General features: G+C 48.4%; 1 protein-coding gene across 3 annotated transcripts in view; it reads right to left on the bottom strand.

Annotated features, from left to right (window-relative positions):
• Nucleotides 1–18,688, bottom strand: part of ABCA13 (ATP binding cassette subfamily A member 13) — a 384,829-nt gene that overhangs the window by 247,400 nt on the left and 118,741 nt on the right. For all 3 annotated transcript variants that reach the window (XM_034665342.1, XM_034665320.1, XM_034665331.1), the window contains 3 exons: nt 16,197–16,336; nt 4,511–4,624; nt 1,607–1,697 (listed from right to left, as the gene is read on the bottom strand). In XM_034665342.1, coding sequence (XP_034521233.1) covers nt 1,607–1,697; nt 4,511–4,624; nt 16,197–16,336 — 345 coding nt within the window. The remainder of the gene's footprint in view (nt 1–1,606; nt 1,698–4,510; nt 4,625–16,196; nt 16,337–18,688) is intronic.

Below are 18,688 nucleotides of genomic sequence, written 5' to 3'. Positions count from 1 at the left end.
TTGTGAAAATACACGTACCCACGCTCACGTGAGCCTTCCAAATCCATCTGAAAAAGGAACCCCAGGCTGTCTCTCACGATGAGGTTATGGGTAGATTTTTTTTCTGGTTCCTTTGTACTTCCTAATATTTCCGCAACAGGCATAAATTGCTTTTGTAACAAGCAAATGATTACTTTAAAAAACTTAAGGAAGGAAATCAAGAGCTTGAGGGGACAAACATTCCCAGAAATTGCTACAAATTACTTTCAAATGCTCCTTTTTGCCCCAGTCTCCTGAGGCTGGTTCTAATGTAGAGAAATGGATGACCTTGTTAGCTATTTTATTTTATTTTATTTTATTTTTTACATAATCTCCACACCCAATGTGGGACTCGAACTCACAACCCTTGCGATCAAGAGTGGCGCACTTTTCCGACAAAGCCAGCCAGGTGCCCCTCGCCAGAGATTTTAAAAGGATGCATGGAGTAAAGTGAGCGAATTCTTTACCTAGGGAATTTCAAAAGGAGGTTTATAACACATACAAAAGTATGTTTTAATTACTTGAAAAATGACTTAAGGCAGTGACATTTATTTTTAAATATCATTAACTTGGGGCTCCTGGCTGGCTCAGTCCATTAAGGGACCCACTCAGGTCTTGAGCTCAGGGTCGTGAGTTCCAGCCCTACACTGGGCTCCACACTGCACAGGGAGCCTACTTAAGAAATAACATAAACGGGAAATAATTTAAATTCATTAACTTTTCTAAGGCAGTAAATTCACCCACATTTGTTTTTTTCAGAAATGGGGAGTATGGTGTCTCCTGCAGTGAATGCCTGGCCCTCCGTTAACCCCTGCGTAGTAGGCGGCCACCAGCCCCTCCCGGACAGGGGCAGAGCACCAGGAGCCAGAGAAACCCTCCCTTCCCTCAGGGGACCTTCCTTTACTCCTGTTCGGCCACTCAGCTGGGCTGGGCTCCCAGCGCACCCCCAGGATGCAGCTGCCACACCCCAATTTTGCCACCTCGCCACCGTTCCTAACACGGCCATCTGCACCCTGAACGTGGTAGTGGGCAGGGTCTCCAGATCCTGGCACAGAACCCAGCTCTCCTGCGTGCTCAGGACCTGGCTGGGCACTATCTAAATGAATTCACGCATTAGCTGTGGGGATGCAATACAACCATTGGTGGATTGATAGAACTTTCTAACCTGAGCTCCACATTTTCAAAGCAACGTACCTGCTTTCAATCAACCATGACCTCAGGAACATTCATTTGTTTCAAGAACTCATTAATTGTTTCAATTCTCATTAATTCTTGCATTCACATCAGAAGCCTTCCTTTTTGACTATGTTCCTTGCTACCCAAGCCCTGACTGGATCAGTCAGAAAACTTCAAGTATGAGCAATTTTTGGAGCCTATGTAGTTTTACAGACGAGCAACCAGAACCCGAGAGAAAGAGCGACCTGTCAGTGTCACCCCGAAACTTGGACGTGGAAGGATGAGGACTCCAGTGATGGGCCATTCGGTAAGTGGACCGTGCCACACCCACCCACATACACAGACACCGGCAGCCAAGGACATGCCCATGGACTGGCCCACTCACTTACACCCCCACAGCCCACCCACTTACCATAAGTGTGGAGTTTTTTGGTCAGCTTGTCAACATCAATGTGCAACTGGCTTTCTATAAAGTTTCTTATAAATTTGTTCCTCAGGGCTTCCTAAGGAAAATAACACAGCTTAACAAAAATAATCTCATTTCCTCTTACTGAATAATACTTGCTAGTTTCATTTGAAGTTTCATTATACAAGAAAAAGACACATAAAGTGAATCGTGGTAAAAGAGGTTCTAAAAATCATGGCAAATAACAAGATCACAGTTGACTAGGACATCACCTTGAAAAACAAAAGTAATGATTGTGACAATTTACATTATCATTGAAATTATGCACTAATATTGAAAAGAAAGATTGAAATAAGTGACTTTTCAGGAGAATTTTCTAACAAAAGTAGAGGGCAATGCTTTACAGAAGATCCTTTATGGGGCGCCTGGCTGGCTCAGTCAGCAGAGCATGTGACTCTTGCTCTCAGGGTCCTGAGTTCAAGCCCAATGTTGGGCATGAAGCCTACTTTAGATAAAATAAAATAAAATAGCCTTAAGATTCTCCCTCTGCCCCTCCCTCCTGCTCATGCATGCTCTATTTCCCTCTCTCTAAAAATAAAAAAATAAATAAAATAAAATAGATAGCTTTCAAAAAAAGACCCTTTCCATTGTGTCTTCCATAGGCCAGTTGTAGAGACGGGGTCAGTCTCACCAAACCACTGAGGAAGGGGCTCTGGATTTCCGAACCCACTTCTACTCCCGTGGCCATCAAATCTCATCTTTGGAAGAAACTTGCAGATCATGATCTGTGTGACCCCTCTTTCATACTGATGGCTCTGACTCTCCTTTGTCAATGTCTTCACTAAGGAGGGCTCCCCAAGGAGCTTGGAATGAAAGCTCGCTTCTGATCGACTGCCCGCTGCAACGTCCAGCAGCCCACACGAGACCCAGGGGGACATCCTGATGCCCTGAGGCCAGAGCCAGGATCAAGCAAGGAGGGGGCTGGCGGAACAGGGACTCATTCTGGAACCTGTCGGGTCACTAGAGCATCTTTACATGTGACCCTGACTTCGTGTGAGCACACAGCCTCGCAACTTGGAACTTCCGATAAGGAATTCTCAAACGGCGTCCATCGCCTGCGTTCAGCTCTGTGATTTCTCACCTCTGCCTCCTGGATGTGATGACTCTATCAATGCTCGTGTATGGATGACAGGACTTCCTTACGAAACGCTGGCTGGTGTGCACTGTTAGTTTACTGGAATCTTGTGTATCTTTCGTTGGGCGTTCGCCTCGGGCCAGACACTGGGTGGGTACTTTCTGTGTATCGATCTACGCTCGGCCGTATCTCCGTGAGGAGATCGCTTGCTTTTCACTGAGCAGAACGGCAGCCCGGGTGTCAGGCGGCAGCAAAGCACCTACCCAACCGTCTCCGTCCGGCAGCAAGAGCCAGGCCTGGAGTACAGGCCACAGCCGCTACGCACCCAAGGGCTGTCACACTCCCCGATCGTGACCTCCACGCTGGGAAATGGGGCGCCGCTCACCACGCTTTGTCCTCGAAGATGACACGCTCAGGCGATGGAAGAAGGCATTGCATTTCTAACATGACTGCCTGCCCAGCCGGTGGTGCCAGCTCATGGGAGGACCTCTCCCCAGAGCTGCGCGGACCCGGAGGAGGGGCAGTCAGGTGCTCACACGACTTCGGAGACTCTCCGTTTGTTGTTCATGGTGTCGCGTGTCATTTCTAATCGCAGCAGAGACTTTCTCAAAGCCTAAGCTATCTACGATCTGACCCGTTAGAGAAAAAGCCTGCTGATCCTGGTATTAACAAATTAATCCGTGAGCAAACAAGTTCAAGAAGAATAGGACGACAGTCCTCGCGCTCACGCAGTGGGGGCCGCCCTGAGAACCAGCGTCGCAGACCTTCCAACACCAGGACGGAACCGATGGCTGCTGGGCTCTGAAGCCACCTGCGTTTGCCTGGGACCACCGGCTCCCCGCCAGGCCCACTGCCAGGAGCTGCGGGACCCCCAGCACAGGACTCCCCCGGGGGAGACTGGCCACAGCTCTGGGACAGTGCGTTCACTCCACTGCTGGGCTAGACCGGGAATCGAAGCCAGCCAGGCCGGCTCCTGAGGCCCTGCTATGAATTGCCTTGAACTACTTGTCTGGTGCATGAGAAATAGGCCAAACAAGAATAAAAAGGCAGGTATGATTCTGCGATCAGACTTTAGGGGACTTCCGGTTATACAAATGGCTCCAGGTTTTTATGTGGCCCACGTCCTGCAAAGTGCTGAAGTTCATGGCTGTGGGGCTCTGCAGGAGTTGGCCATCTTAAACCACAATACCCAGAATTTGGGAATATATTGGCTTGTCGATACAGAATGTCAGGGAGTGATAACTGGCCCTTTAAATAGACCTACAGTTGAAAAGTATGCAAACCACTCAAAATAGCATTAAGATACAGAATTGTGCCTCCATTTATGGAATTTTTTTAAAGATTTTATTTATTTATTTCACAGACAGCGTGAGCACAAGCAGGGGGAGGGGCAGAGGGAGAAGCAGACTCCCCACTGAGCAGGGAGCCTGACGCAGAACTCAAACCCAGGACTCCGGGATCATGACCTGAGCAGAAGACAGACGCTTAACTGGCTGAGCCACCTAGGCACCCCTCCATTAATGGAATTTAAAGAGCAGGCAAATACTATTAAAGTATTCATCAAGCTCATAATAGTGACATCTGGCTCAAATCAAGCCCTTGGCAATTCACAAAACTGCCTCACACATTCGACTCTAGGTCAATATTATTAATCAACTGACAACCACACCTGACGGGCTCAGTGGGGTCCTTAAGGGGCCACTCCAATTTCGAGGTGTGCCCTCGCACGTGCTCCCACCGCCCTCGCCCTCGGTGTGAAGGCAGCCACCACTCACCTGCAGTTGGCTGAGCATCTGGCCACTTCCACCGCTCTGAAAAACGCTGGACATTTTCAGCAGTGTTTCTGTTAAAGTCTTCAGCTTGTCCATGAAATGGAAAGTATAATTTGCCTACAAAACAAAGCATATGTGGGCATGTCTCCAGTTCTCCTGTGCCGCCTTGGGAAGATTCTTAGGGGCTGTGCAGGGACCAGAGGGAGAGAAGCCTTATGTGCATGACTGACCACCAGAGCACAGATCTGCCAATGCCACCGGCAGGCCACCGACCCCTCCCCAGGCCTGGTGACCGGCTCCAGGGGCCTCCGCTCTGACGTGAGTCCCGAGACCGCTCTTGCAGACTCTCCCTGAAATCCCATCCACCCGTCCACCACGGCAGCCCCAGGACCGAGCTCACTGTGGGGATCCCCAGATGTCCCCAGGACACCCTGGCTCCATAAAATCATGTTTGCCCACATTTCCTCCTCAAAAATATGCTCTTGGGGGGGCCCAGGGGCTCATTCGGTTCAGCATCGGCTGTCGGCTCAGGGCGTGATCCTGGGGTCCTGGGATCGAGCCCCACATCGGGCTCCCTGCTCAGCAGGGAGCCTGCTTCTCCCTGTCCCTCTGCCTTTCCCCCTGCACATGTTCTCTCTTCCACTCACTCTCTCTCAAATAAATAAATTTAAATATATATATATATATATTCCTGGGTAACATCCATGCATGTGTTCTACAATACCCAACACTACTGAAGACAGAGGACACCACCTCTGTTCTATCATTGATCACTGCTGCCAGAGCAAATGAGGGCCAGATTTTTGTAAAACAGTTTGGTATCATAAACACAGGCCTAGTCACTGACCCCCACACACAAAAAAGCCCATGCCTTTTTTCTAAAGATGAAAGACAAAAATCTATCCTCGGAAAGGATTTAAGTGAAATATAAAACGGTATCCATGAAAGTGTCTACGGCAACATTACTATATTTTTAATCCTGAAAATGGTCTACGTGCCCAAAAGACAAGGGTCTGGGAGGCCAACCATATATCCCTGGGGTCACCAGGGGACCCTCCTAATGGCACAGGTCATGCGAGTGCGGGAGCTGAAAAGCAGCCACCACAGAAGAGGGAGGATGCTCCCCGTAGTCGTGCTCTTCCAGCCCAAAGACAGGGCAGGAAGTCCCCCTGGGCCACTGCTGGAGAGCTCTCGAAGCATGGCCCCCTCCCCCAGCCCAACCTGGAGCCCCTCCGCCCTCGGCCTGGCTGTCAGACGCACGAAGTAGTGTGGAAGGGCTTCTGCCAAATCCACTGTCCCCCCGCCTTCGAGTGAACCTGGCCCGTTCGCACTCACACCCTTGCCGTTGTTGGCCCGCACTGGCTGAGCGCCATCGTCCATGTCTAGGGTTTGCGACATGATCCTTCTGGTCAAGAGGCAAGGCCAACGTACGAATCAGGAAAGAAGAAGGTCTGCATCTGAACCGATTTCATGAAGAGAGGAGAAATGTAGACGATCTTTGCCTTGTGTTTTCACAGTGAGTCAAGGAGGGTGGAGAAGGGGGTGATCAGAAGCAGCGATCTGGCCTAAAGATCCGCCACCTGAAGACTGACCTCCAGGCCGCTGACCCCAGACCCAGTCAGCAGCAGATGGGCAGCGTTCTGGAAATGGCAACAGGACAAATGTCTGCGCAGAACCAACCAGTGGGACTGTCCCGGCCCCCAGAGGACAGCCACGAGACACGGGGAAACCAGACAATCTAGGACAGACGCAGGGGAGCCCAGCCGTGGGGAGCAAAGGAGCGAGAGCAGAGTCAGGAATCACAGAAGGCAGAAAACTCACTATCGCTCACAAACATCCCTGAGTCCGCACATTTCAGAGCCTTTCTTAGAACAGGCAAACCTATGAAAAGCAGCCTAGTGTCTAACACACCTCGTAAAATCTAACATTCCGGTTGAAATTGGAATATGCATCCGAAGGCTCATAAGAAGCTTCTTAAGAAGGAAAAAAAATTTAATGTTTCAGATAGCTTCTTCGCAAAAGTAAAGGTCAGTAGACGGTGAAGCAAGCTCTATAGCTCTGAGAGGCGAACAGTATAAACCAAGAATTCCTACGTGCTGGTCATCTTCAGCTATCCAGGCAGGAAGAACCCAGGCTACCTGAGAACGCTCCTAAAAAAGTTCCTGGAACCCAACCTGAGCAAGAGTTAACTCAGTACAGCAATACGATATGTCTCTGATACGTTCGGGATGGTGCTGAGCCACGAAACCATTCAAATAGAGAATTGATTTTAAAGTTTATTTATTTTTAAGTCATCTCTACACCCAACGTGGGGCTCGAACTCACAACCCCGAGATCAAGAGTTGTGTGCTCCACTGACAGAGCCGGCCAGGCGGCCAAGAATTGATTTTTAAATAGTAACTAACAAAGTCCTAAGTTGACTCCAAATGCCCATGATAATTCTTATAAATAACTGTGAAAATTACAAAGTTATAATAGGAAGGTTATAATTGAAATTAGAAACCCCAATGGTTGATGATTATGATGCCAGCTAATGGGACGGTAATCTATAGAACCGGAGGCTCCATCGGCGACAGAGGGGACAAAGGGCAGGCAGGGAGGCAGGCAGGGAGGCGGGAGCTCCCACCTCAGTGAGAAAGAAGGACTCTCAGCATTAACTGTAAGAGGGTAAGCTCGACCCTGAAACACAGAGGGGAGGGCGCCTGGCATGAAGCCTGCAACTCTTGATCTCAGGTTTATGGGTTCGAGTCCTACGTTGGGTATCGAGATGACTTAAAAATAAAATCTTTTTGTTTTAAGATTTATTTATTTATTTATTTGACAGAGAAAGAGAGAGAGCACAAGCAGGGGGAGGTGCTGGTAGAGGGAGAGGGAGAAGCAGACTCCTCACTGAGCAGGGAGCCCGACTTGAGGCTCGATCCCAGGACCCGGAGATCATGACCTAAGCCAAACGCAGATGCTTAACTGACTGAGCCACCCAGGTGTCCCTAAAAATAAAATCTTAGGGGAGAAAAAAAAAGGAAGAGAGAAAAACAGCAAAAGATGAAAAAAGATAACAAGGACAAACATAAATTTTCAAAACTGGAACAGAGAATGACAACAATAACTCTGAATAGGTTCAAACACCCAATTCAAAGGATTTCAGATCCAGTTTGTTAAGTCATCCAATAAGTATCTATATTTATTGAACATCTGTAAGCCAGGTCCAGGTCCAGGTGCTAACATTGTAGCTATGAACAAAATAAACAAAACTCTTTTTTTTTAATTTTAAAGATTCACTTATTTATTTGAGAGACAGGGAGAGAATGGAGGGGGAGGGACAGAGGGAGAGAGAATCTCAAGCAGACGCCCCACTGAGCACAGAGCCTGACGTGGGGCTCGATCCCATGACCCTGAGATCATGACCTGAGCAAAAACAAAGAGCCAGACGCTCAACCGAGTCACCCACGCACCCTCGAAACTCTTCTCTTCGAGGATTATGATCTATTACACAGACAACACTATGAAAGGCCAACTGGATTTTTACACTGAACTAAAAACAAAAGATTTAAATATCAAGCAAAACCGAAATAGCTAGAAACGGTGACAGCCACCAAAATAAAATTCGTGGCAAAGAGAATAAACAGAAGAAAGCTTGTTTTATTCTGAAAAAAAAATTATGATTTACCATGATTAAAATTTACAGATTCGGGGGGCACCTGGGTGGCACAGCAGTTAAGCATCTGCCTTCAGCTCAGGGCGTGATCCCGGCGTTGTGGGATCGAGCCTCACATCAGGCTCTTCCGCTATGAGCCTGCTTCTTCCTCTCCCACTCCCCCTGCTTGTGTTCCCTCTCTCGCTGGCTGTCTCTATCTCTGCCAAATAAATAAATAAATCTTTAAAAAAAAATTTACAGATTCGGGAACATATCATTAAAATATATGAAGTCAAAAGGACTAGAAATAATGAAGGAATTCGATAAGACTGAAGAGTAGGAGACCTTAAGCCTTCATAAGACCAGGCGGAGAGTACTTGAAAAATCAGGTTGTGAAAACGGCCCCCTGATTTGGGTTAAAACCTTGGCTCTGCTGCTTATCTGCTGCATGGTCTTACCCAAATTATTTTAACCGTCAGCTTCAAGCTTTGAGAAAAGTGGGAGTAGCGGCTGTGGTGAGACTAAGATAAATGGCTATTCCGATGCCTGGAGGCCAGGCCTGGCCCATAGTAAATGCTCAGCTAACACCCCCAACGGTCAGACTCACACACGTAGAGGTTGGTGGTGTTACTGATGCAGCCGAAAGAGAAGATCCAGAAATCTTAAATTTACAGAGAACACACACACACCCCAAATACATATGTATACTTACATATGTAATGTGTTTTATATATTTATAAACATATATATCTTTTTGTATAGCCAGGTAGTGCCATTAAAATTGGTTCGGATATCCTAATTTATCTTCTTTTTTTTTTAAGATTTATTTATTTATTTATTTGACAGAGAGAGAGAGAGAGAGAGAGAGAGAGAGACAGCCAGCGAGAGAGGGAGCACAGGCAGGGGGAGTGGGAGAGGAAGAAGCAGGCTTATAGCAGAGGAGCCTGATGTGGGGGTCGATCCCAGGACCCTGGGATCATGCCCTGAGCTGAAGGCAGACGCTTAACCGACTGAGCCACCCAGGCGTCCCCCTAATTTATCTTCTATACGTGGACATACCCTTGCTTTTCAAATACTCAAGAAAATTTCATTGGAACGAATATGCAGTAAAATCCCAAACGATAGAAATCATTTAGGTGTGTATTATGAAATTAGAATTTCTTAGCCAAGGTTGGTGTGAACACTGTTTAAAGTAACAAGTTAAAGATTTTACATATCACAAATAACTCCAGAATTATGCAGACATTAGCTGTAACAACATACTGGAGAGAACCAAAATTCAGACTCAAATACGTTTGTTACTAATTAAAAAATGAAAATTAGTCAACACAGCACAGTAATACAACAAATTTGAGGAAAGCAGAAAGAGATTGATAAAAATAAATTGTGAAAAGCAATGGCTGGCTCCGTCTGACTAGCATGTGACTTGATTTTGGGGTCGTGAGTTCGAGCCCGATGCTGGGTGTAGAGATCACGCAACTAAATACAGTTTAAAAAAAAAAAAAAAGAAGGAAGAAAGAAAAAGAAAATCACCCACCCCACAAAGAACCAAGAAAATCCCCCCATGATTAAGAAGGGCAATTAACTGATGCCCATATTGAGATAAATCAGAGGTTGGAATGATCTGGTTTAAGCAGCCGGCCAATGCTTCAACAAGTTACTATGAACTGTCTCAAAAAAACTGCAGAGCAGAAAATCTCAACGAGGGTGTGAGTCGGACCACGGCCCATTACCCTGGAAGGCACGAGACACAGGAGAGCCTCCAGCTAGTGGAACGCCCCTCAGTGCCCGGATGACAGCAACTAATGTCCCTGGGATCCCTCCTTCCTCCACGCAGATGTTTGCGAACCCACCCCTCCCAGGGGTGGTGCATGCCCATGATGACCTCCCTGGGCGGCGGGCCTTGGTCCAGCTTTGCAGAGTGGCCCCACGGAAGGCTTCCCCTGCACCCAGAGTGCCAATCCAGGCACCACCAGTGGGTCCCTGGGGACCTCTGCGTCGAGCTGGCCACAGCTGTGCTCCTCCCAGTGGGGTCTGGACCCTGATCCTGGTGGGGAAGCCATTTCTAGGGTGGTCCCTGCTTTCCCTAGGTGCCCCCACCAGGCCCAGGCTCGGGGCTACTGATGCTGCATTGTTCAGAGATCCCTTCACACCCTTAAGCACCCCCCGGGTACTCTAAGGTCTTGTTGTGGTCATAATTTTTCCTATGAAACCTTCCTTGCTGTTCCTTCTGATTGGACCCTGATCGACACACTGCAAAATAACCAGACGGACGCCATGCTCAGAAAACAGCAAAAACACACACGCCGTGGGAAAAAAACACTAAGAAGAAAAGATAACGCAATTTCTTATGTCAAGATCACTTCAAGCACCGGAAACAAGCTTTAACACCAGCCTGATATTTAACAAAAGAAAAACTAGAGGCTTGCAGAGCTGACAGAGGCGAGAAGCCACAGGAGCTGACCCCAGGGCTTTGGGGAGGTCGAGGCAGGGCACCAAGGCTCTCACACTGTGTCTGAGGCGGGGATCCCCATGAGGACCACAGAGTGGCCACGGTCAGCAGGTGGGCCGGCTGCTCCTCTCAGGCTCCCGGAGCCCTGCCATGGAGAGTGCCCACACCCCTGGGACACTGCACCGCTGGGTGAGGATCTCTGTCCCAGAGCGGCCAGCAGCCATGCCAGCCACTCCAGCCACGCCAGCAGCTGCAGGTTGCCCTCGGTCTCCAGAAACTCGCTGAGGTGCAGACTCACCGGATACACATGCCTCGTGTCTGTTTCAGCGACTTCAGAGCAAACTCCTGTCACAATCAAAAAGATGTTCTTGGTCCCCTGACAGAGGAGGTCTCCGGGGAGCCCAGGGAAGTAGAACAGCACTAGCTCCGAAGTTTAGGGAAAGTTATGAAAGCACTTTGAACCGTATCTTCTCCTCCAATGGGCCCTGAAAAGGGAGACCCGCAAACTTCAGTGCAGACCTCCTCGTCTCGCCAGCGCACTGTGCCAGGCTCTGCAGGCGACACCGACAAGTCAGGTGGGACCCTGCCCTGGGGAGCGAGTTCACGGGCCATGAGGGTCAAGAGAGAGCTCCTGTGGGAGCCGAGGGCCAGGTGGTGCACAGGAGCGGTCCTGTGGCTGCTCTCTGGGGCTCTCCGGCCTGTTTTGCAGAATCCAGCCCCATGTCCATGCAGTCATTAGCAAACCAGCCCCCCTTGGGCTCCCATCTTCCGGCGATTCTAGAACCGGCCGCACAACCCAAAGGACAGAGTTTGTGAGGGTCTTCGATGGCCCCACACATTTCCATGTTCAAGTGGTAAAAGAAAGTGGCAACGTTCCATGTGGGACTGTGTCCTCCCAAAATCCATAACCCCTAGGAGCTCAGAATTTGTGACTGTGGAGATCTTGAGACGGGTGATAAAGGTAACATGGAGTCACAGGTTGGGCCCTAATGAACGGGGTCCTTATCGGAAGAGGGCATCAGAACACAGACACGCACGGTGGGATGACCATGTGAAGACACAGAGAGAACACGGCCGTCTGCACGGCCAGGAGAGGCCTCGGGAAGAACTGACCCTGCCCACACCGTGATCGTGGACCTCCAGCCTCCAGGACCAGGAGAGAATCGATCTCTGCTGTTTAACACAGTCTGGGTATTTGCTAGCGAGGACAGGCAGCATATCACAGACTGCAGAGTGACAGATTTCCAGCTCCACCTCTTACCAGCTATGTCTCCACTCCGCTCCGAGCCTTTCTTTTCCTACCTGTATAATGGGGATAACTAGTACCTCCCTCCAACGGTTGTTTGAGGAGTAAATGAGATGTTCCTAGCAGGGGCCCGGCCAAGTGTGGATAAGGGAGAGTGATGACCGCGGCAGGGCGCGCTCCCTGACCACGCTCACCCCTGCTAACTCAGGCAAGACGACGGCGGATTGGGGCCCTAGCATGAGTGCCACCATGATGGACGGGGCACCCCCTGGACACGCAGAGGGCAGAGAGCTTGGCGCAGAGTCGTATAATCACCATGCTTTGATTCATCCAACACCTATTTGCCCTGCGTTCCTAGCACTCCCCTAGACACTGTGGGGATGGCCGTCGATATAGCACACTTCTCTCGGCTGCTCTCGGACACTTGGCCCAGGCCATCCAGCTGCAGCCAAGGGCCCCTCCCCCTCGCGGGAGCAGGTACATGGCAGGTCACCAACCTCAGCTCGGGACACAGACATCAGGAAAGTCTGGCTTCCTTCCCCCCATGCTGGGAGAGGCTAAATCAGGCCTGCCCCCCACGCCTGACCCCTCTGCTCGGGCCACCACGGTTCTGAGACACAGCCAGTGAAGGCCAAGTGCCCTCTGCTCTCAGCCTGTCCTTGGCCCACAGACCCTCCACACTCAGCACCATCACCAGGTGCTGGACAGGCTGCCACTCCTCGGTCCCTCTCTCCCCTTGGGCTCCCACCCCCTCTAGATACATTGCTCCGTCTCAGCACCCATGACATTCTGCACCTCCCCCAGCACAGGGGGGCTGTCCTGTGCATTTCAGGGAGCTTAAGAGCACCCCGGCCTTCACCCACTGGATGCCAGTAGCCCCCCCCCCACCACAGCCCTGGTTGTGACAACAGACATGCCTCCAGACATTGCCCCCGGTCCTCTGGGGACAACATCGCCAGGCCCACCCCAGCAGAGAATCCCCAGCCCCACACCACCTCTGCCTCGCCCTCCCCAGGCCCCCCACGAACTAATGGCTGAGTGTCCTTCAGAGATCACATTTGTAGAGAAGACCCAGGCCTCCATTAGTTGTCTCTTTTCTAAATATCGTTTCTGATATTTATCCTTTTTCCAATCCTCCAGACCACACGTACTGCGAGATAGCTCTTCATAGCTCATCCAAGAAAAGGAAACCGAGCACAAGCAGTCAGACAACGTTGCTGGGGGACAGGCAAGGTTTCGGGGTGTGGCGTTTCACTTCTGATGCAATTTCTGGCGTGCGACTGATTCCTGGAAATCCGCTCTAATTTTTGTAGCTGTGCTTTTTACTTTTCTGACCTCTCCTAACGCTCACGTGCTGTCTCCACACTGTTCTTTAATTTGGCATCTGCCTGGGGCCAAGACCAAACACAATTCCGACCCACAAAATTAAAAGAGCATACTGATGGATTGGGACCTCTCGAACAATAACATGGAAAGACCATGGATTCCCGGCTAAATGCCCTTCAAGTATGACCTGGGTGCCCCCTAGAAATTGTAGCCATTGTTTTTTGGGGTCCAGGAAGGGCTCGGTGGAAGGGGAGCATTCCCCGGGGAGCCCAGGGAGGCCAGGGCATGGGAAGGGCCCCAGGGACAGCGGTGTATCCCCATGAAGAGAGATCTCCCACATAAAATCCTGGATCTCCCTCAGGCCTCCCTTCTGCTGATCGAGGAAGCACTCTCTATGGGAGAGCGATAAGCCCAAGGTCACGCCCACGGTCGGGACAGACGTGCACGCCTCTTCTTACCACCACCGCATTTCTCGATGATGTCCTCCGGGCCAGAGGTTGCGCCCCGTGAAATTACATTTTTCCTACACATGTGGCCACTTTAAGTGGTTCCAGTTAATAGAAGGAACGCAGAGAATGAGACTGAGTGCTGAGTAATTTGCAACACCCAGCCCTGCACCCTACAGATGATGTTGTGTCACTTAACCCAGGTGGCAAAGCTTCCAGGGTCTCCCAGCCACGTGGGACTTTAGACCAAGGGTCTAATGTCTGGATCCAACTTTCATAAAACTAAGTAGCCGCGGCCAACCACCAAAATAAAGTTAGTCTTATCGGTACAAAACCAGGATACCCACAAGCCAAGTCGTGAACCACATGGAATGAGGGAAAAAGACACCAGTTCCTGTGAGTGCCTATGAGATCTGACATGGGATGAGACAGAATCAGGGAAATCTCTGGTTTCTCTAGAATCTTCATCATTCTCAGAATGCATGGGGCTCAATCCCTCCCCACACCTCCGTCCTGGGCAACCTACAGCCTCCCCCAGCCGAGGGAAGCCGGCACGTCCTGCGCCCACACGCCTCTCCGTCCAGGAAGAGCCGCTCACCTCTCACACTGAACGAATCCCTCATAGTACATCTAAATGATTCCTTTGTCTGTCTTCTCTCCCCCACTGCAGGGTGGGCTCTCCAGAAACAGAGGTGATCATACTAACTGTCCTATCACAGAACATAGCACAAGACGTAACACTATAGTGTGTCTATTATTAATAACACTAACGGATAATATATAAACAAATAAGAAACTCGGGCTTATTTTTTCATTTTTTTTTCAAGAAAAAAATTCCTACATAATAAAAAATATTATTATAATAAAAAAAAAAGAGAGAAAGAGAGAAAAATCCCTTCAAGTTTTTTCTTTTTTTTAAGTTTTACTTATTTAAGTAATCTCAACACCTAGCATGGGGCTTGAACTCAGGACCCTCAGATCAAGGGTCACATGCTCTTTTAACTGAGCCAGACCCCCCTTATTTTTAAAAATTAAAATTTATGGGGCGCCTGGGTGGCTCAGTCAGTTAGGCATCTGCCTTCGGCTCAGGGCATGATCTCAGATCCTGGAATAGAGTCCTGCATCAGTCTCCCTGCTCAGCGGGGAGTCAGCTTCTCCCTCTGCCTGCTGCTCCCCCTACTTATGCTCTCTCTGTCAAATAAAAAAATAAAATCCTTTAAAAAAATAAAATAAAATAAAAATTGAAATTTACAAGAGAGCTGTGATATAGAGTCATTTTCTATGAAATTCTTCAAAGACCCCCAGCCCTTGAAAGCTTAACCAGGAAGGGAATTTGGAAGAACTCTGGCATTTGCCCCAGGCCTGTGAGAAGTGTCTCTCTGGAGAGACTAACTCCCGGTGTTTATCTAGATTAATACCATTTCACTGTGAGAGTGAGAACGTCAGTAAATACCCCTGCAAAATAATATTTTCAAGACAAAAACAGAAGTTACTGACGACATTCAGAATGCAGGGGGTTCGTCCAGTCCCTGAGCTGTCAGGGGGAATGGAGCCATGGGTTGCCCTCTGCTGTGGCCCCGCAGGACGACCCCGGGGGTGTGCAAAAGCCAGATGGACCAAAACTAACGCCACTGCTCACGTCACCACACACCAGCGCTAACTTTTCCATTTTTCAAGTTAGTTTTATTTGAAGCTTGAAAGGGAGAACTTGGTGTCTCCTCTTCTGGGTGGGACAGTCGATCAGATCGTCGCCTGTCTGTCCTCTGGGAAGTCCCCACAAGGTGCCTGCTGGCTTCCTTACAAGTCACCACCAGATACAAAAACAAAACACAGCACCACCCTTTCAAAACAAAGCACAAATATGAATAAGCACGAGTCTGATGGTGCATGGGGGCAGGACGTTTCCGAAGGTCCGGAAGGAAACACAAGCAGAACCCCGTGATGTCTGGATTGTTCCCAGGGAAGCTGATCTCACCTCCACCTGAGCTCCTCTTCCACAGGGTCAAGCTGACAAAGCCTCAGAATCGAACTGGAAACGTCACTCACCAGGCCCAGGCCGCGACTACAAACACATGGGGTCTGACTCGCCCTCAACCGCCAGATGCACCAAGCATCAAGCACTAAGCCTTTGTCCTCCATGTTCTCCTGGAACCACAGGGAACAGCCGGCCCTTCTAATTGTCCCCACTGCATGGGCTGCTCCGAATACTCCCTCTTGCCCCAACATGTCCTCTAGGACAGTGACCCGGGAAACAACAAGAGCCGGAAAGAGGCCAAGATGAACCATCATCCACACATGAAAACGTTACACTTTCCAATCCGTAGAACGTTATGTGTCCAAAGATCTCTGCCTGATACTGTGCTTGTTTGCTCGATAAGATCTCATTCATTCGGACTTACCTTTTTTTCCTTTTAAGATTTATTTATTTATTTTAGAGGGGGAGGGAGAAAGAACCTCAAGCAAGCACCCCGCTGAGCGCGGAGCCCTACACAGGGTCGATCTCACAACCCTGAGATCATGACCTGAGTTGAAACCAAGAGTCAGACGCTTAGCCAACTGTGCCACCCAGGCACCCCCAGACTTACCTTCTGAATGACCTCATGAATCTCTGCGGTATTTGGTGTGTACAGTATTTTTCCATGTAATATAGGTTTTAGGAAGGACCACACCAAAGCACCATCTGGAGACTGTAGAATTTCTTGATAGAGGTTCAAGCAAAATGGTGCTGTCAGAATCAGAAGGAAAAAAAGTTACAATACAGACTAATAGCGACACTCATCTATGTATCCATGGTGCCTCGTTTTCCAATGGGCAGTGCAGAGCCATTTTTCATGCCACAACTGAATTTGGACAGTAAATTCAAGAATAATTTTTCTTGCTGCTATTCTTAGCGGCTCTCGCCTCATAAGAAATTTCGAGATACCATGTTCATTTTGGTAATTGGAAAGAAAGGAAAGCATGACCTTCACACATTCAAACTAAGTCATCAATAAGGGCACTGACTGATGACAAAGACACCTGCAGATGGTAATAGAAAGAAATGCATCTGATCTTTAATGTAGAAAATCATCGACACTCACAGGAATGGGAACAGAATTAGGTTTTTCCCATGAAATTAGCTTTATATATTGCTACTGAATTTTCTTCCCTACACCTACACAGCAGTGTTGACCTTACTGCTTTTGACATATTAAATCGCCTTGTTTTCACTCAAACACTTGATCCCTTGAGTTGGCTTTCGACATTGCTGTGTGCTAATTGGTTTCAATCAAAGGTTTACTCGACTGACCTAACTGAATAGCTACCTAATGAAGATAGAGCCTCTACCACCATAAGGATTAGTAACCAAATACTCTACGATTTGTCTTTGGTTTGGGGGTTTGTTTTTTTTTTTAAGTAGCCCCATGCCAACCTTGGAGCTCAACACGGGAATTCAACTCACGACCCCAAGATCAAGACCTGAGCTGAGATCAAGAGTAAGACACTGGGGCGCCTGGGTGGCACAGCGGTTAAGCGTCTGCCTTCGGCTCAGGGCGTGATCCCAGCGTTCTGGGATCGAGCCCCACATCAGGCTCCTCCGCTATGAGCCTGCTTCTTCCTTTCCCACTCCCCCTGCTTGTGTTCCCTCTCTCGCTGGCTGTCTCTATGTCTGTCTAATAAATAAATAAAATCTTTAAAAAAAAAAAAGAGTAAGACACTCAACCAACTGAGCCACCCAGACACCCCAAAATGTTATGAGGTTTTAAGTGGGTGATGAATACTCCAGCTTGTTCTTTTACCCCTGGAGCAGACATTTAAAATGGAAATATCTTAGTTTTGATACCATGATTCCTGACACCCGAGGTATGAATAGTGCTGTTGTGATTATTTCCACTATTAATATCATCTTCCCAAATTCTCCCTTTGAAAAGAAAAACCAGTTCTTTTTATTCAACAAGTACAATAAAATCGATAGAAAGAATCCCCTGGGATGTAAATTAAGAGTATGACTACGTAAATTTTTAAACCATCACTTATAAAGATTCCTCTTACTGATATTTTTTAAAGTTACACTTTAAATTATAAGCTCAATTTAAACAGTAACGATTTCCATTTCAGAAAAGACATAACCATATATATGTACAGAACAAGAGATCTGAAACCAGGAATCCTGACATCTGCCACTTGAGAGCTCTGTGAACTTGGGTAAGTTACTCAAGCTTCTCTGAGCTTCCAGTACATCATGTGGAAAAGGAGGGTACCGATATTGTCTATGGTTAGTGTGACAATCATTTGAAATACAGTGTACAAAAGGACCAAGAAAGACTGATCCTCCATGGTAGCTGAATGACTGGATGGATGAATGGTTGAGCGGGTGGATGGATGGATGAAGGAAGGATGGATGGATGGATAGAAGGATGGATGGATCGATGGATGGAGGGAGGGAGGGAAAGATGGGTGGGTGGATGGATGGATGGATCTGTGGATGGGTGCATGGATGGACAGATGAATGGATGAATCAATGGATGGGTGGAGGGATTGATGGGTAGGTGGGGATGGATAGATGAATGGCTGGCTGGCTGGCTGGCTGGCTGGCTGGGTGAGTGGATAAATCAATGGATGGGTGGATGGATGGATGGACAGATAAATGAATGAATCAATGGATGGGTGGAAGGATGGATGGATGGATGGATGGATGGATGGATGGATGGATGGAAAGATGGATGGATCAATGAATGAGTGGATGGATGGACAGATGAATGGATGAATCAATGGATGGGTGGAGGGATGGATGGGTGGGTAGGGATAGATGGGTGGATGGACAGACAGAAGGATAGATGGATGGATCAATGGATGTGTGGAGGAATGGATGGATGATTGGATGATTAGATTTGATGAGCAAATTAAAAATCCTCAAGAAACCCAAATGCAAGAGAAAAAGAAGAAATGAGATTTAGAGAAATAGACAACAAAAATTACCAAATATTAATAACATTAACATGTGTTTATATTGCCAAATTATGTTATGCTTGGCAGCAGTCCAAATCATCCATTAGCTGATGTGCACACTGACACACTGTCTCCGAAGTGCCTGGGA

The sequence above is a fragment of the Ailuropoda melanoleuca genome, chromosome 1 (assembly GCF_002007445.2).
Source record: "Ailuropoda melanoleuca isolate Jingjing chromosome 1, ASM200744v2, whole genome shotgun sequence".
Classification (NCBI taxonomy): Eukaryota; Metazoa; Chordata; class Mammalia; order Carnivora; family Ursidae; genus Ailuropoda; species Ailuropoda melanoleuca.
The sequence above is the reverse complement of the archived record's forward strand: the minus strand, read 5'-3'. Positions and strand labels throughout refer to the sequence as shown.